Source organism: Manis javanica, chromosome 13 (assembly GCF_040802235.1).
Source record: "Manis javanica isolate MJ-LG chromosome 13, MJ_LKY, whole genome shotgun sequence".
NCBI classification, from domain to species: domain Eukaryota; kingdom Metazoa; phylum Chordata; class Mammalia; order Pholidota; family Manidae; genus Manis; species Manis javanica.
In genome coordinates, this window is record NC_133168.1 from 1,730,769 (window position 1) to 1,754,274 (window position 23,506).

At 50.0% G+C, this 23,506-nt stretch overlaps 1 protein-coding gene across 5 annotated transcripts in view; it reads right to left on the reverse strand.

The window, feature by feature from the left end:
• The window catches only part of ARMC2 (armadillo repeat containing 2), an 88,416-nt gene that overhangs the window by 59,243 nt on the left and 5,667 nt on the right, over positions 1-23,506 (reverse strand). For 4 of the 5 annotated variants that reach the window (XM_073220811.1, XM_073220810.1, XM_073220813.1 and 1 more), the window contains exons 4-6: positions 17,339-17,510; positions 11,835-12,039; positions 3,053-3,129 (exon numbers count right to left, since the gene is read on the reverse strand). In XM_073220811.1, coding sequence (XP_073076912.1) covers positions 3,053-3,129; positions 11,835-12,039; positions 17,339-17,510 — 454 coding nt within the window. The remainder of the gene's footprint in view (positions 1-3,052; positions 3,130-11,834; positions 12,040-17,338; positions 17,511-23,506) is intronic. The other variant, XM_073220814.1, reaches the window with a different exon arrangement.

A 23,506-nucleotide genomic window follows, 5' to 3' on the forward strand; every position in this document is an offset into this window, starting at 1 on the left:
AACTCCACCCCGTAGGGCCCTCACCTGGCACCCAGTCTGAGTTGGTTCCCGGAGCCCCTGCCCATTCACAGGGCCCAGTACCAACTGAGCGCCCACATAGTGGGCACCTGGACCCAAACGCAGTCCATGCAGAGCCGAGGGCTCCACGGGAGAGCGGGGCAAGGGCGCGTGGCCTGTGTGCGCTGGCCAGCAGCAACAGGGAGGTGCGGACGGGCTGCCCGGGCGGCCCCCGTAAGGACACGGGTTCTGCAGTGGCTGTCTGGGTTTGGACCGCAGCACTGCCCCCTCCTAGCCGGTTGGCATTGGGCAAGCAGCTTTACTTTTCCTCTGGAAAATGGGGTGGCAATGGCCACTTCCAAGTACTGCATTGAGGGGCATTAGTGTTTTCATGTGCTCCTGTTTTTTCTAAAACCTCCCAGGTACTTGTATAACTCCTGAGAGAAAAGACACCCCACACATGTTGAATTTTCCATGCGTGCAGTGACATCACCCAGGGGAAGCCGGAGAGCTACATGCCTCCCCTGTCCCACCCAGACGTGAGCCTTCCCCAGACGCACTCCCTGCCAGAAAGGAACACCCCAAGCTGCAGGGATCCTTGGGTGATTTTTTTATCAAACCTTCTGAACACCAAGAGAGGCCAATGTACACTGGGCCTGAAGAGCCCTTGAGCACAAAGGCAGGGAGACAGGTTGTCAACAGAGCTGTAAGCAAACAGTGTAGGTGCCGCCAACAGCGTTAACTCACAGCAAGGTCTCACACAAACCATCTAACCTGGAGGCAAGAGTTCATCACCACACTGACCTGAATTGTCTTTAGGACAAAACCAGTCCATATCAGGACAGTTTCACAAGCCCTTATCCAAAGCTTCTGGGACCAGATGTGGTTTGGGGTTCAGGGAAATATGAATTTTAGTAAGGCAATGGTGTATACACTGCCTATCACATTCCACCCCAGCAGGGCCTTCGGGAGCAGCAAAATGTGTGACATTCACACTGACCACAGACTGTTCCTGGCCTCCCATCAGGTCCAGTGAGACGTGTCCACTAAAGGAGACTGAAAAATACTTTGGCTTTCACGGCTTTCAGGGTCTCAGAACTGCACACAGAGGCTGTAAACCACCGTCACCACCGTCTGGAGCACTACTTCAGGAGTCTGCCCTGACTTTGATAAATTACAGATATGGATTCTAAAAATAAACATTAATATTCATGCAGTATAAAAAACACAGTTGCTCATATTCCTAGGTATCTGGCCCACTCAGAGTCCAAAGTATGTGAATAAAACCAACACATATCAAGGCAAGTGAGAAGCGGGAAGATACTAAACCAGATAAGTAATTTAACAATTATTTATGACACACTTAAATTTACTAGAAATATGGACTTCAAGTCCAACAAATTCAAATCAACATTTTTATCCTCTATGCAATATGCTCTTTAATAGAACGGCTCCATGGGAAACCACGATTATCGACCTGTTTCTCAGGACAAACTGATCAATAACATGTTCACCCCAGGAAGAGTTGAACAGCAGGGGTGAGAAATCACCCTGGGAAAGTCAGGGTCCTTGCACGCTGTCCTGACTGTTTCTGACTTGTTCCCAGAACAGAAGGTGGCCAGGTACCGCGGTGTAAGGCTTTGCTTTCCACCCGCTCCCGGGAATGGGCAGTTGTCTCCACTTCCCTGCTTCACCCCCTGCATGTTACCTCCCAGCTCTGCATCCCTAAGGTTCACCTCCTCCAGCTCTGCTCCCCATAAAAATCCTATTTCATATACAAAACCAGGTTCTACTCTAGAAACCAAAGCATGGAATCATGTGATTACTTTTTAAGATCCATGAAAAACAAAGTTTTTCTCAGTCTCAGGCAACAACCTAATATTTTAGAAAGTACTTTCATCTAGGTTCAGTTTGCTAAATATAAAAATTATGATTCAACAGGAAATTGGGTAAGTCAAGCAGAAATTTCAGTGTGTTTTTGAAGATTCTGCTGTCTCAGTGGTTATAGTTCTTAACCACAGCTTTGCGCTCTGCACACAGAAACGTGACACAATGTTTATTGGCTGATGTTTTTAGCACATAAATGTAAAAGCCTTAGCAACAGCGTGGACGCAGAAATCAGTCTAGCTAAGATTTCCCAGAGTGCTACAGAAAATTCCACTAGCCACAGAAGTCATTTTAGGGATAAGAAATTAGTTTTGAAGGTAAAGAAATATTTTTGAACCTAATAGAAATTTGTTTCCATAAAATTTCATGTGCACAAAATAAGAGTGGAGAATACGACATACACCTGTGCACCTACAAATACTAACCCTGTTTTCATTCTCCCCCTTATATCAAATAAACGGTACAGGTATAGCTGACACCCCCTGGGTACCCCCATCCATCCCTACCTCTCCCTCCAAGGGTTCTCCCCATCCTAAACTGGGTTGTTTTTATTGTGCCTAACTCTACATGTTACCACACAGGCCCGTGCCCGTAAACAGCATATGCCATTGTCTTTGCAACTTGATTTTTCATGTACTATTATATTTTGTACTCATTTCATTCAGTGTTATGAATGTATGCCAGCTGATCTATCTGTTATACTCCACTGCATGAATACATCTGACATCACGTCTACCTGTGATTTGTATTGTCCTACATTTTTCTCAGTTTAAAGCTCCAAAGAACTGTCTTTGTATAGCTAAGAGTTTCTTGGAAGTGAGCGATGATTTTGAACTCAAGTTCCGAACTCAAAAACTATGTTGATGTCAAGTTCTGCAACTTGCCAAATACTTGTACAAAACAATTTCAGTACAGTCATCAAGACTGTGATCCACAGATGTTTGAGGCACTAGAGTTGGGTACATGGTAAGGATTATGACTGCTGAGATGAATAATAAAAATTCATAAAAATAATGTTGATACGTGACGCAGATATTGAGGAACACAAAGTTCCTGGGGTTTCCAGTGAGTCAACGTAGGACACCTTCAGTGCGATCGTTTTTCCTACAAATGGAGATGCTGAAGACGGAGTGCTGGCTGGGGACCTCTAAGAACACAAGCACCTCACCTGCTGCGGTTTCCAGCCTGCCTGGGTCCGAGCTGGCGGGGCACGACAAGGCCCTCGGCCGCCTCTCCCCCGGGTCCCTGGGAGGAAGAGGAATAGACACGCTCAGCACAGAAGCCCGGGCAGCTCTTCTGAACGGCTGTGAGCGCTGTGCACAGCTCCTGAAGAATCCATGGGCCGTTATGTATAAAACAGGGCTTGGTGCTCGCTCTGAACCCCTCGAATCAACGTCTGATTTCCAGCTACAATTTAGTATTAAAAACAAGTCAGGTTTGCTCAACAATATGAAACAGTGTTACTCGGAACCTCCCACAGAAAAATCCAAAGTTGACTTTGCAGACCGAAAAACTGAATAAGGATACACACCACAAGGGGCCACTGTGACAGCAGGAAAGGACTCCGGTGCGCCAGAATCACAAAAGCCTGGCATTCAGGGGCTGAGAGACTGTCTTTCTCTTTCTCCACAAAAGAAAACTGTTTCCAAATGGCTCGGGTGTGCCCAAGGTCACACAGCAGGGTCAGCTCTGGAGCCTGGGTCTTATCATTTCCCATTTATTCTTTCACTACCTCACAGCGTGTCCTACTTCCATTTTAAAACATCAATTAAATGACCGCTCTCTAAACATGTTTTATTTTCAGAAGTATTTTAAATGTTAAAAAATTGAAGGTAAATTCAGGCGGTCCCCAGATGACAAACATTCAGTGTTCCAAATAAAAGTGTGGTGGCCGGCCAATAGCAGGACTTTATGCCTGTTTGTGTTTAAGGTTATATTTCAGGTAGAGACCTTCTAAGAAGGACACAATTTCTCATTAGCTGGAACTGATGAGACCCCAGAGGACTTACTTTTAAATATCTGCACAAAATTCCAAAGTAAAAAACACTGAAAGAATAACAGTGCAAGTTTTACAACAAAATTTTTTTTGCCACCGAATATAATTTGCTCCAAAACTTCACACAGAAGGCATATATGTGTGGCCAGGGTCCCCTGTGAACATCTATGTGTCCATTCTCCAGTGAATGTCCACTGCCATGTCCTGCCCTCCACTACTGCCCCAGGGATTTATTTAGCATGCAAATGTAAAAAAAAAAAAAAAGGATTAGCTTCTCCAAGGATCAGTTTTTCCATAAACATGTCCTTTTCTTAACACTTCCTTTTGTCATGGAGAAAAGATAAAGTTAATCTTCAAAATATGTCTAATTACTTAATACTCTGAAACAGTTGCTTTATTTTATACACAGTAAAAACACAGATCTGGTAGCAACATGTCCCCAGCCAGTCAAAGAAAGAATATGGGGATGGGATCCTCTTCGTCAACATTCTTATCACTGAAATTCAAACGGAGATTTCAAAGAAGATAGAAATTAAGGAAATCTACCCTATGGAAAAGTAAAATACCAAAAGCCTGGCGGGCTGCGAGGCCCAGGAAGTTCCTATGCTTATCACTCCCAGAACTAGCAAGAAGGTCTGAGGACAATAGAAGGAAGGCCTTCTTTTCAGTATTGTCCTAAACAACTACTGGAATCAAGTCAGTTTTCAACTAAAGGCCTTCCCCTCCCTGCGGTCACGGCCAGTGACAAGGTTGCCTCCCTTGGCACCCTGGTGTGCACGCCGAGGCCGGCAGTGCTGGGGCCTCGAGCACAGAATGGGGCTGACTGCGTCTCCGCACGACCACTACCTGGCAGCTGAGCGCGTAGGCGCGGGCCCCGGGCTCCCTGTGCCCAAACCCCAGGCCTGGCGCTCACCAGCCACGTGGCCGGGGCAAGGTCCTGAGCCCCCTGCTTCTGGTTGATCTTAAAATGGAGCAGGGCCTCTGCCCAGCACAGGGACTGGCACATCTGAAAACTTGGGTAAATTGTCACACGAGGCGTCTCGGAACCGTGGGGCTGTGAAGGGCACGGGGTGCTGGGCTCCTACTGGGAGCTAAGGGAGTCAGGGGTCGACTAAAGCACTGTCTGATCGAGTTCATATGCACACAGCTTTAGTAGGAGCCGGTCAGTGATTACTGGAAAAGGTACAAAGATTTCATGTATCGTCTTCATATTTTTAAAACCTTGAGCCACAGCCCAATGCTACAGATACCTCAGAAGGCTTTCTTTTTCTTAAATTTTGATCGTATGAGCATTCCTTTAAAATCATGCTCTTTAATTTCATTGTGTTGGCATGTGACTGTTCAGGCAGAATTCTCTTTGTAATGTCGGTCATTAAAACAGTGCTGACATGTCTGGAAACTCTTCCGGTAACCTCTCACTGCTGGGGCTCGGGGACGTGGGCGCAGGGCAGAGCTGGGGCGCCTGCCCTCTCCGTAAGGGTCACTGCGGGGACCGGGCCTGCCCAGGGCCCCCTTCTCTGCTCTGCATCCTTCACATCCGGCGGGGTGCTCCGGCGCACACACCACCGCCTCCCACCCGAACCGCTGCACCTGCCGCCCACGGCCCCCTTCGGCCCAGGCTTTGCCCTCTCCGGTCACGCGTCACGGTTCTGCCGGAGAGTCACTCTTCCGTGGAAAACATCTCCGTGGCTCCCTGCGTCTACAGCTTCAGCGCCAGCGCTCCCGCCTCACCAGGCCATCTGTCACTTCGCACCTGCCGCCGAGTCAAACCCCCTCCGCTCACGCTGCTCCTGTAGCAAGAAACATTCCGCCTCTACTGAAAATCAGCCTTGAGAGGCACCCCAAGCCCCAAGCACCCCAGGAAACCGTCTCTGACCTTCAGTCAGAATGAGGTGACGCCCACAATGCTTTCCTTCAATTCCCTTTCGTTTCTCCAGCGTTGACCACTGAACAGTGCCTCCCAAAATTCCTCGTGCATTCAGGTCGCCTGGAGATCTTGTAAGAATTCAGCAGGTCTGGGAGGAGGCCTGCGATTCTGCATTACCGACAAGCTCCCGCCCAGGTGATGCCGATCTGCTGTGCCAGAGGCCACAGCTGGGCAGCAAGCCGCTCCTGCACAGGGTCCACCTCTCCAGCTCCTAGCCTCCAGCTCACCTAGGCACGCTCGTCTAATGAAAACAGTCGAGTAAGGTGGGACGCCGCAGAGCTGTTCCGGCAAATGTTGCCTTTTCCACATGGAAACACTGTCTCAGCCACATTCCCCTTACTTTCTTAAAAGAATAATGACTTCACTATTTTTGGAAAGACTGCTGTATTTATTAATTTTTAAGGCCAGGCAATATAAGAAAGTACAAAGAAGATATTAAAGAATCACCCAGGATCCCATCACACAGAAATAAATATTGTTGATATGTGATAAACATCATTCCAGACACATTTTTTCATATAAACAGAGGAAAAGATAAAAGAATGGAAGAACAGAAGGGTGACTTGGAGGGTGGGTAGGTAAAGGATACATATAAATGGGATCATGCCATACATGCCATTGTAATTTAAAGCTATCAAGTGTAAGTTTTACTTGAATTATACAGAGAAACAGAAATCGAGGTGAAACTGAAGGAACTGTGGAACTTCAGATGAACGGGTCTTCCCAAGGGACACTAGTTTCTAAAAGATTTCTCTGAAGTTAAGGGAAAAAAACAAGGAAAGATGTTAGGATGCCGAAATCATTCTTCTCTAACTTGACGTTTCAGTTTCAGACTGTAGCTACTAGCAAAGCTATTCCATGATGAAGAGAACCAGTGCTCAGTCTTCCGAGTACCAGCTTGGTTAGTTTCGTCACTACTACATCATTAAGGTTTCTATTCCACAATCATCATTTTCAGAGTTATCATTTTAATTCAGAATGAAAACACAGTCAGTACTCACCATAGAAACGTCTTCATTTCTGAGTTTTGAATTTTGACTCTCAAAGAGTTTTCTAGAAAGCATGAGTATTATATCCCCAGGTTCATTTACATTTGAAAATATCTCTGTTGCCTTTTTACTGAAGGACAGCTGGGCTGGCAATATAACTCTAGGTTGCCCTTCCCACACTTAGGACTTCACAGACATAAGTCCACTGACTTGTGGCACAGAGGGACGTCCTAATAAAGCCAGAGCAGTCTGTCCTTTTGTCCTGCAGCCTGGATGGCCGTGGGATACCGTCTTCCCTTTACCCACTCGACCAACAGTTGCTGACCGAGTATGTGCGTGTAGTGGGCAGTGTTCTAGAGCTGAACATTGTTGAAAATGTCTCAGTGTACAATATTCCATATCCAATTTTGTTGGCACACAATGTGTCCATCTGAGCTTTGGAGTCAAGTATTTATTTCAGAAAGTTGTCTTCTATTATGTCTTAATACTTTTCTCATTCTTTCTGTTCTGGTCACTTCCATTCCAGTGGGTGCTTGTGAATATCTAATGAGTTAATATCTGTAAATCACCTGACGGGCAGAGGAAGACAGTCCCCTTCAGGAAGTGTCATACCATCCCACATCTCAACTGCTACCATCATTTTCATAGCTTCTTATTTCTTTTTGTATGACTTTTCTCTCCCTTTTGTACACTTTTCTTTTGTCTCTTGAGAACCTATGCACATACTTCATCTCTTTGGGTGGAGTTATAGTATCTAATTTGAATTCTTATAATGCAAAGAGCAGCCTCTTTTTTAAAAGAAGAGATAATCACATTATCTGTAATTTTCAAGTTACCAACATTTATTTATTGAAGAGTAAGCAGGATCCACAGGGAGAGAAATGGGGTATTCTGCAGCTTCAGTGTAGTTTTCTTGAACATCCATTCACCAAGTCTATTATTTTTTTTACCCAAAGCGTGGGTCCCCTTTGTCTGTGTGCAGAAGGTCATGTGACTCACGAAGAGCCCCGTCGCGTGACGGGCTCCTTGAGTTCTCACCTGGCGACTCCCCCGCCCCCCGACACCCGCACGCACAAACCAGCTGGCTCACAGCAGATGAGGGCAGCGCGTCCCTTGGCCCCATTCTCTGCTGCCTTGCCTTCTGGGGCTCGAGTGGAAGCCTCTCCTCTTGTCCGGCAGCTGGCCCACATCCTGGGTCTCGTTTCTTTAACTAAGGCTACTGGGTACATCTTTCTGGACTAAGAGATTCACGTTTAGTGACATCTGCTCTGGCTGCAGGTCTGAGGAGGTCAGTGTCCGCTCCCAAATGACCCCTCGATTTCATCTATTTTCCTTAGTCTGGCAGGTTAACCAGACTCTTGGTCGCAATATTTCAAGTCACAAAACCCTGAAGGACTATAAGCAGCCCTACCAAACAGGAAGAAGGGAGGAAGAGAGAGGAAGGAAGGAAGGCAGCAGGCAGGAGAGAGAGAGAAGGCGCTCTGGCTCAGGGTGGGCGGCCTGGGCACAGCCCATCGGGCTTCCCAAGTACCGTGAACTCAGCCACTCTCGCCAATCCTCAGCTCTGTGTCTCCGCGTCACTCTCCTCTGTCACCCTCCACAGGCAAGGACAGGGCCACCTTGGCCTCAAGACCGCAGCATCTTTACAGTCCATGAACCTGGAGGGAGCACCTCCCCCGAGGCCTTGGCAGGGGTCCCGGGGGAGCTCAGCCGGCCCGTCTTGGACCACGTGCCCACCTCTGACTCAACCACCAGTGCTGGCGGGTTCCACAACTCTGTCTAGGCAGCCCTGGGCCACGTACCCATCCCTGGGAAGGCAGTTCGGAAAGGCAGGGTCAGCCCTCGTCCAAGCACGGGCCGACTGGCCGCCTTACAGGCTGAGGCAGTTTGCTCTGCGCAGGGAGGCCCGCTGGGCAGGCAGAGCCGCAGGCCCACCCGGCAGCGTGCAGGAGCTTCGTGTCCTGTCGCTGGGGCTGGGGCCACTCTTCGGCTTCAGGGGTGACATTCGTCCCTCTGTTTTTCGCTTTGTTGCATTTCATTCAGATTCATTTCTTACTTTGATCCCAACAATGCTAATGGGACTTGAAGGTTCACAGATGAGGCTTTCAGGCCTCACTCACCATCCCCCGATCTACAGGGAGGTCTGGGAAGAGGCGGGAGTGAAGGACCAGAGCTATTTCCATTTTACAGGTCAGAAAACTGAGCCCCTGAAAGTGTTAAAGAGACTTGCCAAAGGGCACACAGTGAAATTAAGTGGCTGAGAGAAAAATGAACCAAAATCCAGGGATTCAGGCCCCCAGCAAAGAGTCGAGCCTCCGTGCAAGTGACTGCCCTTGGCCTTCCTCTTCCAGATCACATTTCCAGACCATGGTCTGAATGACATTGCCGCAGAAAGCCTTAAAATGTTTTTAAGCAGATACACACAGGGTCTCATCAGCTTGAACCACTGGATGGATGGATGGAAATAAACACACACACATATTTTAACGGAAGCTTTATTATTTCCAATCCATATGGCAACACAAAGCAAGAGAAAGCGTAGGGCTGTTCAGGGGCAGGCAGCCGAACCGTAACGGGACCCTGACACGGGTGCGTGCACACCGGTAGTGGACACCCGGTCCGAAGGCGACAGCTCAGTAGGTCCTGGAGGGCCTGTTCTCTCCTCGGAAGTCAACAGTCCCCCAAGATCTTGTTTGCGATGCTACCTTGCTTCGCGAATCCTTTTCCGTCACACTGAGCATGAAGTGAACCTCCAGTCCCGCCCATGTCTGATGGGCCATATTCTACATTAAGGCTGTACAAGTCAATGCTGGTTCAAGGAAGTGAACTGCTCCTTTCTGTCCCCAGCCTGAGAAGCCCTCAGCACGGACGTGGCCCTTGTCACGCGGACGAGCGTGTCAGCGCCCTGGGCTGGGGGGGGGGGGCACGTCCTCACTCCCTCTCCTCCCAAGCCTCCCCTTTTCCCCGTTTTGCCCTCCCTCCCCTCCCCTCTCCGCCCGCCCAGCTCACTGACCAGAGTCTGCCTTTCCCGTGTGATGGTTTAAAGATGAAAAGCTGTTCATTGCGGGTAAGGCTTCAGCATCACAACTGGAAATACCCCGCTGCATAGCAAAGATGATTTCTTGGAATTATCCACTTAGATGTTTACAAGAAACAATTATCAAGTGTCCTGGATTGACTCACAAATGTAATTAATGAAAGACTGGCTAATAGTTTCCATTTTCTGGTTTGTTTTAAGCCTACTGTATAAACCGGTTTTTTGGCACCACTTCTAAAAAGCCCCATCCAAAGATTAAAGGAGGCAAAGATTCCTGAAGCAGAAATGCTACTGGAAGTTAGACTTGCAAACCCCACTCAGTCACAGTCACTGTGCGGTGCAAAAACCACCCTAGCGAGGCAGAAAGGAGACAACCTGGGCTGCTGCCAGCCCCCTGCGTGTGGACGGCCGGAGGAGGGGATTCCAGGACCCCGGTTCCGCCCTTGTGTCTGTGGGATAAAACAGGGGCCGGAGATGCCTCTGCTGTCCCTGGCTGAGGACGGCATCACGAGCTCTGACTGGCCAGATGATTCTGCTACATCTGAAGATTTGCAAAAATAAATAAATGTGAAGAGCGCTTGTCTGGGTTTCCCTGGTCAACGCGAGTCACTGTAAAGACGGTGCAGCCATGTGTTTCCATTTCACTTTCGTGCAGAAAGCGACGCACGGTCTCCTGTGCCTTCTACAGCTCCGAGGGCCACGGCCTATTCCCACTTGCTGACACACAGAAAAGATGTGTCGCAACGGCTAGTTTGAGGTTTTGTGCTCAACTCCCAAAGTCCCGATTTGAAGTCATCCTTTTCCACTTAAGGAGACATTTCATTTTTCCTTTAATTTAAAAAATGCTCTGAATGCAAAGCAACTTTACAAGCACCACTCTTCAGGCTGTGCGGCAGACAAGGTCCGTTCAGCTCGACCACCAGCCACCAGGCGGCCGGCTCGCAGAGCGGCTTCCACACTACATGTACACGGGCCAAAGTCCGGCCCAAAATCTCAAGTGAGGGCAACAAGTTCTTGGCCCTAAAATGGCCCATGGAATTTAATCTTGTTAAGCAAATTCACACTGGGCACTTGTCCACGATGACCCAATGGAAAGTCATAGAAAAATATCTTTAACTGAGTGACCTGTACAGTCCAAGACCTTATGCCTATCTTAGCATCGCTGCTGGCTGGGCCTGGAAAACAGAGCCTGCTCCCCTCGGTCTGCCCCCCACCCAGGCCCCCAGTTACCCAAGGCTTCATTAGAGGAACCCCAGCGTGAGAATTTCCATGGCCCATACAGTGACGTTTCTCCATGAATCCTTCATATGGTAGGAAAACTGCTCCTCTATTTTCTCAGGGAAGCCCTAGAAAGCCCTATCTAGGAACAGGGTATGAACTTGGGGGTGCCTAGGTAGGTGGGTGGGGAAGGTGTCAACAAAGACTGGGTTCGAAAGAAAGGCCTTTCTAGGAACATGGCATCAAAGACAGCAATGACCAGTCATTCACCTTGTGAGGGTTTAGAGAGGGGGCTCTCAGATCACAGACATCTCCAGGGCTCTCCCGTTTTAACCACTGGTTTGCAAAATAAGTATCTTAATCAAAGTTTCTACTGGAGAATAAAATAAATTAAGGGTCCACTCTTTTGTGCGATAACAACTGTGAACTGACCCAAAGGGAGGTAATGCATTCCAGGCCAGCAAGAATCCCAAATAACACACCAACGAAACAATCAGTCATGACTCGGGAGCTGGCGCAGCCCGACGAAAGCAGACCTTATTCTGGCAGTCCCACCCAAGCAGCGCTTCAGCGGGTAGGAACGTTTCCCCGGGGATTAAACAGGGAAGGAAGGAAATCCACTCCACTCAGCCTGAGAAGAAATCTTCCCTATTCATGCATCATTAATTTAAAATCTGTTTACATAAAAGGGGGAAATGCAAATCAAGCCTCTACTTAAGACAGAGAACAAAACAGTAAGTGACAGTTATCCTGACCAGAAAATTAAATAAAAAGAATACTGACCTTCCACCTCTGGGATGGGACGGCAAACACGTCGCTCCTTTGAAGATTTCTTGCTCCTTGATTTCACCGACGCCTCCGTAAGTTAGCTGAAGTGGGTGACTCTTGAAGTGGCCGATGGCATTTGATCGGGTTAAATAAAGCCCATTTATTTTTACCGTAGAGTCCCCCATCATAACTGTTTGTTTGGATATTACTGTCTTCTTTGCTGTAATAATCAAGGAAATGTTTTGTCAAAGCATTTCCTATTTTAGGAATCATGACTTCAATAATTTTACAATCTAAGAATTTATACAATTTAAAACTTATATATTACTTACAACCAAGTCTGGAATTATATGGCCCAAACCTCTCTGAACATCTCCAAGACCTCATCACATCAATTCAGGTAAAAATGGATAGCTTGGAATCTACCAGAAGGCAAACACTTGAATTTGGGTCTGTGAACAGCCAGTCCACATGAATACTGCTGTGTCCCCATGACAGTGACCCCAACACCCCGAGAAGCCCCCCAGTAACAAAACCACACAGTTTGCTCTGACCACTCCCTGCTTCAAAACCCTTGCTGGCCTGGAATGCATTACCTCCCTTTGGGTCAGTTCACAGTTGTTATCGCACAAAAGAGTGGACCCTTAATTTATTTTATTCTCCAGTAGAAACTTTGATTAAGATACTTATTTTGCAAACCAGTGGTTAAAACGGGAGAGCCCTGGTTCAAAACCCTGAGTTCTAAAGCTGGAAGCATCTTCTAAGGTCGTCTAGTACAACTTTCATTTCTCAGATGAGAAAACCAAGAACCCCAAAGGTTAAGTGACGAGGCTGCAGTCACAGAGCGAGTTTGGGGAGAGCCAGGCCTGCACAGTGAGGGCACAGGCTCTGCCCTACGCCAGCCTCAGGTCACGGGCACGTCCCTCAGTCTTCCTCTCACCTTCCTCCATGTCCCCATCTTACTCCTCAGGCGTCAAGTGGCTCAGCTGGTATGAACACACTCAAAAGCTAGACGTTCCTGTCAGTCATGTTAAGAGAGCCCAGGGATCCTGCCTTACGATCCAGGGTGCTCTCCACAGCACCGCGGTACCTTAAACATCTCCACCGATTCACAAAGCACAGTTTCAGCTCACAAAGCATTCTCGCCTATCCCTGTATTTCGGCACTTGTTTAATTCTCTCCCTAAGTACGGACTAGGCGGCACTGCTGTGTGCCAGGTGCCACTGCGTGTCCTGGCGGCCCGGTGTGAACGAGAGGGCCCAACTGTCAGGGAGCTTCTGTTCTGGGGGGCGCACACCTACGGCATCGGTGGGGGAGCTGCCCCTCTCTACTCTCACGGTCTGGCAGAGTGGGCTCATCAGTCATTACCAAAGCCACGAGCTGCCCCGGGACCCTCTGCTGCTGGACGTCCACCGTCGCACTGAGCATGAGCGGCGATACTCTGCGTCTCCCTGGCAAAGGTGCAGCTGGTCGTACTAATTTTGTAATGGATGGTGGGTGGACTACAGGATTCCACAATGGGGGAGCATGACCGTGAGGGATCCGCTCCATTTCACAGGCATTTCTCTATTTCCTAGACTCTGCTTTGGGCTCCAGGCCTACAAACAGCGAAAACCTCTTTTCCTACTGAGGTTGGTCTGGTCGAGGCAACAGAGAGACAGAAGAGTAAGAGAAAAGCTGTACAGCGTGGCCCGGGCCAGGCGAGGGGGCACACAGAAAGGGGGTTCTGGGGGGCTGGGAGCTGGTCAGGGAAAGGCCCCCAGAGGAGGTGGAGGCTGAGAGGCACTCTGAAGGGCCAGCAGAATTCTGGGTAGGAGCCAGCTTCAGGCGTGCGCACTCAAGTCGGCCAGGCCCTAGGCGGAGAAGGCGCTTGGCTTAACGCTTTGATTTTGCAATCTTGAAATTCTGAACAATTTTTTAATAAAGAGCCTCACTTTCTCATTTTGCATTAGGTCTAGCAAATCACACAGTGGGTCCTGCCCAAGGCATGAGACAGCAGGGCAGTTTTGGGGAACCGCAAAGAGCTCCAGGATGCTGGTGCCCAGGCACAGGGGCCGGGGGGTGGGGGAAGCAGGTGCACAGGCCATGGGGGGAGTGGGCACGTAGGGGGTGGGCAGGCTGGGGGTCCGGGGGACGGGAGCAGTTCCACAGACTGTGGGGGCAGGTGCGTAGGCCACGGGGAGAGTGGGCACACAGGGGGTGAGCAGGCCAGGGGTGCAGCTGCACAGGGGGTGGTGGGGAGCAGGGGAACAGGCCACGGGGGCAGCAGGCCCGCAGGCCAGGGGAGCTGCACAGGCAGCAGGAGAAGGGCCTGCATGTTAGGCTGGGCCAGACCCTCTTGTTTTTGCATAGCCTGCAAGCTAACAATGGCCTTTTATTTTTAAATGATTTGGAAAAAATTCAAAAGAACAGTATTTGGTAACATGTGAAAATCACATGAAATTCAAATCTTACTGCCGTAAATCTGTCGGTGCTGCTTCCCCACTACAACGGCAGAGCTGAGTAGGTCGAACAGAAGCTGGGTGGCCCACAAGGTCTAAAATCTTTGCTCTCTGGCATTTACAGAATAAGTTTGCCAACTTCTGTGCTACGCTGGTTTGTCCCTACTGTGTTCCCCAGAAGACAGAGTTGACAGTCAAGTAGGTTGTGAAATGCTGGGTTGAATTAAAACTAAACAGGTGTCTCAGCGGACGGCTCTACCGACCCTTCAATAGGCTCGTGTGCCCCATGCCTCCCCGAGACGGAGCAGCACGCAGTCTTATTTGAGCGCTGACCCCTTTTCCACGGAAAAGCTCTTAATACTTTGCCAGAAGTGTTCTCTAGAACTCAGTTTGGCAAATATTCCTTTTAAAGGCACAGGGAGCCCCTGCAGGGTTTTCAGCGAGGGACGACGCAACCTGATTTGTGCTTGCTTGCGGCCCTCTGGCCCAGGGCACACGGAGGAAGCCACCCGTTTTCATAGTCGCTGGGATAAGGGGGAAGCGGCTGAGGCTCACAGTCGCGGGGAGGGGGCTCGGTTCCCTGGGCGCTGCCGGCTGACGCCCCTGCAGCCCCCACTGAGCCGAGGGCAGGGCAAGACAGGAGGGCGGAAGGCCAAAGACAGAAAGAGGCGAAGGCGGGCGGCCAGCGGTGGGAAGGGGGAATGCAGACGGGAGGTGTCAGGAAACCCTGAGGGCTCCTGAGGCCAAGGGGAGGGGGAATGGGCAGGTGGGGATGGCGCTGGGGTCTGTGCCCAGCCTGAGCAGCGGGGAGGGGTGGGCCACACCGCCACCTCCAGCCAAAACCCTATTTGAACGGAGCAGGGAAGCTGCTGGCCCCATAAAGGTGGCGATGCACCTCATCCCCTTCGTTTCCTTAAATCAGGGATTCCAGACCTGCCACCACAGCCCCTGCCCTTGGCACCAAAGCGGGGACACACCCTGTCTCCATGCCCGGGGGCCTGATGGCCTCAGCTGCCCAATGGACACACTTCAAAGGCGAGAGGCTCTGAAGCCAGGCCCGGGGAGCTCTGCACCAACGGTGCCGAGGCCGCAGCCCTGAGATACCTGCTCTAACAAGGCGATGTGCGCTTCGGAAACGACGGCGACCTTTCTGCGCTCGCACAGGCCTCGGGGAGAGGAGTGGGGAGTGGGAAGGACGCAAGTAGGCAGATAACAACCTCAGGGAGACATGCTTTGGGGCTACCTGGAGCCGTGAGGACGGCCTCCGTGCTGGGGTATGACCACCGCACATGGCGCCTCCTGGCACAGCTGAGGCCAAGCGCACTGGGGCCAGGTGGCCCGGGAGGGACAAGCTCAGCCATGCAGGAAGCACAGAAGACAAGGGCGGAGGTGGAACGTCCCTTCGTGTCTCTGGGTGGCCGTGAGTGGCTCACCAAGCAGCAGGTTTCCAATGTGAGCAACTAAGAGTTAAATGCATTGCGCTGCATCCAGGCTCAGAAGCAAGAACATCGCGTAGAGGACACTTGAGTGGCCCCACACCAGCTCTGCCACCTGTTTGCAAGAAGTGACCCTGCTCCTGTCACGTGACCTGAGTCACCCCCAGTCGGGCTCCAGACCCCATCTGTTCTCACCCGGCGAGGGCTTCAGTCCAGCAAGCACCAGGCCCTCCTGACCTGAGGGGTCCTACCAGGGCCCTGCTATGCTCACCACTCTCTCCACAATCAGTCTCCACCCTCTACTCTATCCTCACAGAGCTCGTCGGAGCCCAAGTCACCCATTTCTTCGCTCTCCTGTCCGCTGTCTGTCCCCCTCAGCAGACTGCCACCCTGAACAGTGCTGGGAACTTCAAAGGGGCTCAAGAAACACCTCGCTGACCGACTGTTCAACAAACTAAGACGTGGGATGAAGCGGGTTGGGGTCACGGACAAGCTCCCAAGACAGCTGGCACGACACACATCTGACTGCCCCCTGCCTCTCGCTTCTCTGTGACCTACCACTCCTGCTGCATCACCAGGGACCACGGCCAGAAGGGCACTGAGCGCGGTGGGCAGGCACACGTGGGCAGCTGCTGCTGCGACCCCAGCTGGGGGCGTGGGGTGCCACTCGGCTCCAGCCAGTCGCAGGGGCTACACGGCGCGCAGGCCAGGGCTGCTGGTCATCCGGCTTTGTTACAAGGAGGCATCGATCCGGATTCGTCAGTGAGATCTTTTAAATATTGGCGACTCATCAAAAGAAAACGTTCCCAGATGTTCAGGTGGTGGCTCACGAGAGGCCCACCCGCAGGCCCCGTCCTCTGTGACTGCGAACCTCACCCTCTCTGTTCGTCCTCGTTGGCTGGAGGACAGACGGCCAGCTCTGTCAGCCGGCAGGGACATGGTCTCCTGACTTTTTTACCCCACACACCAAGAACAAATGTATAATAGAATTTGATGTAATATATATAACAGCTTTATGATATGACTCTGACCACACACCTACATGACTGAAGTAAAGTCTCTTGAAGCAAGACTTACCTGTATTGTCTGCAAGGTGCCCTGATACTTCCACTCAATTGGGCCTCATGCCACTAACGGGGTGTTTCCTGCAGGCCGACAAGCAGTGTGCTCTGGCCGGGAACGACCCCGCTGTCAGGGGCACTCCTGAGAATTTGAGGTTTTCGCCCCTCCAGCTCCAGGTGTACAATACACACCTGCCAGCAGCCACCTCCGCCCACACTTCCACATGGGACCTAAGCTTAGGTACGTGGAATGAATCATAAATACACCTCATGAAATTAACCACTTTTTGATATCTAACTTCAAAACCATTTATTTCCAATAGAGGTGAGCCTGGTCATTGGAAAACACTTCCCAAATACTCTTTTCCTTCCAAGTACCTTTTTCTAAAAAAAACTGATAGTTAGGTATTCTTTATGAAAACCCACAAAGACGTGAGCCATGTTCCTGGGCCAGCTTCACCCCAGTATTAGCTCTTGGCTGATGCAGACGTCAGGGTGGAGCTGCAACAACGATGGCAACAGCACTGTGGGCAGAGTCGGGAAAGGAGCATGCCCCCCGTTCAGAGGGGCCATGGCCTTACCCCCAGTGGGAGGAGGGGTTCTGGCCGGCAGGGGAGCCCCAGGGGGGGCTGCTCTCAACCAGCGCGCCCCGCTGCCCCTCCGGCTCCTCATCTTCGCGGGGTCCGTGGTGGGCGCAGGGAAGGAAGCGCAGGGGCCCCTGTCCATGCTGGGGGTTGCTGGGGCTTTCGGTTTCTGGGGAGAAAGTTTTAAATGATTGACACAAGTCTCTGCGCCTCAAACCAGCCTCCCCACCCCTGAGTGGCCCTGCGGCTCATGGCCGAGCGCAGGTTTCTGCAGGGCATCAGCCCAGCCCCCCGGCTGGCCCTTCCTCCTGGTGTGTCCTGCACAGGGCGCTTTTCACTGCGTTGGTGAGTTATAGTGTATGCATTACTCTGTCGCCCTGCTTAGGGTATTTGAAAAAATAGTTTACTCACGCTAGCAAATAGATACCTGTGTAAACAACTACAGAATTTGGTAGAGTATATTTAACATGCTTTGCAAATTTCTGTGTTCAGTTCAGTTCAGAAAACATTTGCTTGGGCACCTACATGTGCCAAAAACTCTGTGGGATACAAAAACTACCTTTACGTATTCTGGACTCCACAAAAATATATATTTTTAAATGGCATACACAAACTTTTGAATAACTTAGATGAAAAAGTCACAAAACCTAAGAGCAGGGAGTTGCCTTGGAATTAAATGATATCAAAGTGTTGTATTTTCTACATCTCAAGAATTCTATGCTGGTACCCTTGGTCTGACCTCTGGGTGGCGGTGGCCTCCCGCCCGGGGCCGGAGTCCACAGGCGCCCACACTCCCGCCTGTGTTCTGTGCTGCCTTCCGCCTTTGACTTGAGCTCAATTCTGTTTAAGGAAGATCTCAGGGCAGCAAGTTCTTTTAATTCTCTAACCAAAAATAACTGAGTTAAAGCTCCTAAATCCACTTATACAATATGTGAAATGAGTGACTCTCAATCTAGTGGGTCAATCAACAAATTTTAAAAAAATCCAGTGTGAAATTAAAGTCAGATAATTGGGAACAAAGGGTGGGGTCATCGATCATGTTGGGGACAGTTTCAAATGCCGGGCTCGGGCATCTACACTGGAGTTCTTCCAAAAACTTAGCTCCTTCAATAATGATAACGTTTTCCAAATATTTTTTATATCCTCTTGTTCATTTGCACCCATAGCTGGTTCATAACCAGACCAAAAAAATTAGCTCTATGACTTTAGAGATACATTCTTCTAAACACAGTTAGAAAAAGGGTATGAAATAATCAGATTAATATAGAGGAAAAGTCCATGACTTTGGGATCAGAGCAGTCTGGAGTGGAATCCACTTACTAGTTATGTGAACTTGGGCAGGCCATTTGCTTTTCTGAACTTGCCCAGCCGTCAAATGGAGCCAGTAGCCGCCACCTTGCACAGACACTGACATACACAATGCCTGTTATGGAGGCTCCAGAAATACCAGCTCTCTTTCCTGTGTAAGCTGCTCACCCTTTATTTATGAGATTTGGTTCCAAGCAACTTTTAAGCCTTAAAAGCAAAGGCTCCAACCTTTGACACAACCTTGCAGGGAGAAGGACCCCGACTCCAGGCGGGCCCCTCCCGGAGGCAGCAGCCGCCCCTGCCGGTGTGAGCCCTGCCGCGTCCGTCTGACGGGCAGCCCCTTCACCTCCTGGCCTCCCTAATGTGTTGCTGGGGGTCCATGGGAGCGGGCCTAAGGCCACGAAGGTAACAGGGACAAAAAGCTGAGAGGGTAGCACAGGAAAATCGGTGCTTGGACATCATCAAAGATGAAATACAGAGGACAACCCCAATACTGAACGTGAGTATGAGGCGTCCTCACCTCGAAACGTCTGCACCCTGCAGGTGGCACAGTGCAGATGAAGTAAATGGCTTCTCTTCCAGATGCGTAAGTGTTACTCGTGTTTCGGGAACTAAATAAAAGATCTTACAAGAGGGGAAAACATGGTTTTACAACAACTGATTTTTACCCAAAAGAAACTGAATTTTCTCTGGATACAAGATAAGGCCTCTTACCGGCTCCTTGAGAAAGGGCATCAAGGACCTTGGGAAAGTCAGATTTTAAGATCTGTTCTCGTTGAGAAAACTGCTCGAGTTCACTGAAGACTGAAAGACTATTTTCATAGAACAACGCAATCAAAGAAGTCAGAACTCCTGAAACACTGAAGGCGCTGCCTGGCTGGACACGCACCCCAGCCCAGTGGGGCCTGACCAGCTGCTGGCGGGGCCCCTCCTGATCACAGAGGGGAGGGGGGTCGTCCCATTCCACAGGAAGACTGGAAAGGGGGTCTGCGTCACCCCACCACGTAGAGTTTCTATGATTCAATGTGTGAAGCACCAGAGACCACACACACACTCGTATGCGCGCACGCACTAAAAGGCCTCTCAGAAATTAGAAAGCAAGTACTAAGAAGCCCCAGAAGAACATGACCCTCGGACGTGGTGGCTGCTCGTGCATTCCTACCACCGTGACCGTCTCCAGTTGCTCTGGGCTCCGCAGTCACTCTCCGCTGTAATGTCACCGTTCTTTTCAGAAACAGTGAGAGAAAACCACTCCCCTGGCGTCCCCGTTCTGCTTTTCCTTATCTAGCTCTCCACCGTCCTCAAGCTATAACGAGGCTTCCAACCCCCTTTCTTTTTAAAATACATTAAATTTTACTTGGCCAAATACTTGAAGCTGGGATCCCCTAAAATACAAAGAGGCGGCCCAAGCTACTGTTGCTGTGAGAAGCCGGGAGTGACCATCCTGGGGCGGTGGCTTCTGCAAGACTGGTGATGACCTTTTCCTTCTATTTGAAGGCTGGTCACTGAGTGTCTGGAGGCTGTGGCACTAATCAAGCTGCACTCTTACACTCTGTGCCTCTCCTGCAGGTCAATGAAAAGTCTAACAGAAACATCTGCACTTAAATCGCAAGGCTCTGTAAGTTTAGGAAAGACTGGTTTGGGAGAACTCTGTTTTGACAATGGTAACGAGGAAAGACGGAGCATCCTGTTTATTCACATGGTCCCATCTCCCTTCCCTTCCGACTTCACATGATCCAAAGTATGACAGCAGCTGTCCTGTGTGCGTGAGTCTGAGCGCCGCTCACCAGGGTGGCAGAGGGGCACCAGGGATAAACACCACCACCCGAAAGAGCACGTCCTCGAGCTGGTGAGAAACAGAAAAGATACCTGGGCACACTGTCCAGCAGGCAGATACCGCTAAGGTATATATACCTGGGCACACTGTCCAGCAGGCAGATACCGCTAAGGTATATATATACCTGGGCACACTGTCCAGCAGGCAGATACCGCTAAGGTATATATACCTGGGCACACTGTACAGCAGGCAGATACCGCTAAGGTATATATACCTGGGCACACTGTACAGCAGGCAGATACCGCTAAGGTATATATACCTGGGCACACTGTACAGCAGGCAGATACCGCTAAGGTATATATACCTGGGCACACTGTACAGCAGGCAGATACAGCTAAGGTATATATACCTGGGCACACTGTCCAGCAGGCAGATACCGCTAAGGTATATATACCTGGGCACACTGTCCAGCAGGCAGATACCGCTAAGGTATATATACCTGGGCACACTGTCCAGCAGGCAGATACCGCTAAGGTATATATACCTGGGCACACTGTCCAGCAGGCAGATACAGCTAAGGTATATATACCTGGGCACACTGTCCAGCAGGCAGATACCGCTAAGGTATATATACCTGGGCACACTGTCCAGCAGGCAGATACCGCTAAGGTATATATACCTGGGCACACTGTCCAGCAGGCAGATACCGCTACGGAATACATACCTGGGCACACTGTCCAGCAGGCAGATTCCAATGTTAAAGGAAGACTGCAAACTGCAGGGTTTTCCACCTGTCTCATAAGATTATGGGTCTGGGAACCCTGGTGAGCCAGTCAGCCAGCCAACCAAGGCATTCCTGGGTGTAGGTAGCCCACCGCCTGCTGGAGGGCCTGGGGGGACCACAGGACCAGTAGAGGGGGAAAAACAGAAGGGCCAAGAGTCGAGCTGCTTTGTTAAATGCAGGAGCTGGAACGGGCTGCTCTCCGGGTCCCTCTGACCCATCTGACCGCTGGGTGAGGAACTGTTAAAGGGCCAACTAGTCTGAGAAAGTCCTAGAGCCTAAAAGTGCTGCAATTCGACAGGTTAGGGCTCGCTGATTCCTCCAGCAGGTGCGCCTGAGTCCGAGGTGCCTCCCCCCGCCGCCGGCTGTCCCCTTCATCCCATCCCCTCCCCCTCCACTCCTATCTCCCCTGATCTCCCCCCTTGGTCATTTAGTGATGGCCACAGTAGGAGGGTCTTTAAAGGGAGAAGTAGAAAGTGGGAGGGGCGGTGGAAGGCAGATGGTATGAGGCCACTTTCAGAGCTTTTTGACTGGGAGTTCCAAACTTCAATTATTTTAAAATGAAATATACCTAAGACCCTTACATAATCCACTAAAACAAAATTATTTCGAACTTAAAGGAGTTTTCTGAGCCTGCTTTTACTTTACTCATTGAACTCAACCATTCTGCAGTCAAGAAATTTATGTGCAATGACCCTGAACAGAGGCAACTGCAACCTCACCTGCTAACATTCATCCTACGGTCCAAGGACCGCCCCGTTCAACAGGACCAGGTTCACTCCAGAAACAGAGACTTTGAGGGAAGAGCAGATCCAAACTGAGGGAGTCTCAAAAAACTACAGCAATGTAAAAACAGCTCACAGAAGTCAGGTGACAGACTGTGCAACAGAGAGCCGTCCTCCAGCAAGGGAGACCCACTGGGCCCCCGAACGGGGGCCCTCTTGCCGTGGCTGGCTCAAAACCCAGGTGGTTTCCAACGGCATAGGTGCAAAAAGCCAAGTGTCAACAATGGCTGGCAAAGTATTTACTGCGTATTAGTTCATGCTTACTATTTTGGAATCTTATTTTTGTCATCTGCAGTATAAGAACAAACATAATCTTCCTCACAGAAGCATTTTGATGCATACTTTAAGAAGATAAGGTACATTTTGAGACATTGGGGGAATTTGGACATGGACTGTATATTAAATGGCACCACCGGAAAATGCTGATTTTCTGAGCTGCGACATTATCACTGCATTTATGTAGGACACCGTCCCTGCTCCTGTGAGGTGCACACTGAAGGCTCGGTATGAGAAGTCTTACCAGGCCAATGATTTACTTTCAAATAGCTTATCAGCAAAACACACATGCACGCCCACACACACACACATGCACACACACATGCAGATATAATAAAAGTTGAGAAGCAGCTTGACTGACACCCCAGTCCCATAAAGGCTCAGGAGTTGGCATCACCAGGCCCTTGCGGTTCTGGGGACACAGGGCATGTGCATCCACAAGAAGGGGTGGCTGCTCCACACAGCCAGGCTGCTGAACCCGAAGCAGAATAGAGGTCTGCTCTCTAGACAGAGTAAGACGGAGGGTCTCTGAGCCAGGACACCCGGGCGCAGCTAGGGTCAGGGTGCCTTTGCAAACACAGATAAAACTGAATGCTTACATACTGAAGGCTTGGCATTCCTACCTTCTTCTGCCACCTGGTTCCTGGACATTAGCAACCAGCCTTAATCCTCCAGACAAGAGCTTGGAAGGTAACCGGTAGAGAACTGACTAGCCCGCAAGAAAAGCCCTGGAGATTCTGCCAGGGGGGCCTCACAGACGACACAGCACAGCAGATGGCCCTAAATGTAGGTGTGGCCAGGTATCACCAACAGGCCGAGCAACCCGTTCCATGTATTTCCAACTCTCAAATAAGAATAGCCTGAACTATCAGAGGAAGGCCTTTGATATGAAAACCTAAGACCAAAACAAACAAAAAACAGAGCAGAGACACGGCAGGAAGACCATGCAGAGATACAGAGAAGACAGCCGTCTACAAGCCAAGGAGAGAGGCCTCAGGAGAAATTAACCCAGCCACCACCTTAATCTGGACTGCAGAACTGTGAGAAAATAAATTTATGTTGTTTAAGGTGCACACACACATGAGCAACAAAGACATTAAAGTAAGAAGAAAATAATTAAAATCAAAACTATCATTAATGTACACAGATAAGATGCTACAGCCATGGAATAAGAGAATACTATATATTTTAAAAAAAGATAATCTGGGGGGAAGAAGCTTTTGGAAATTAAAAATACG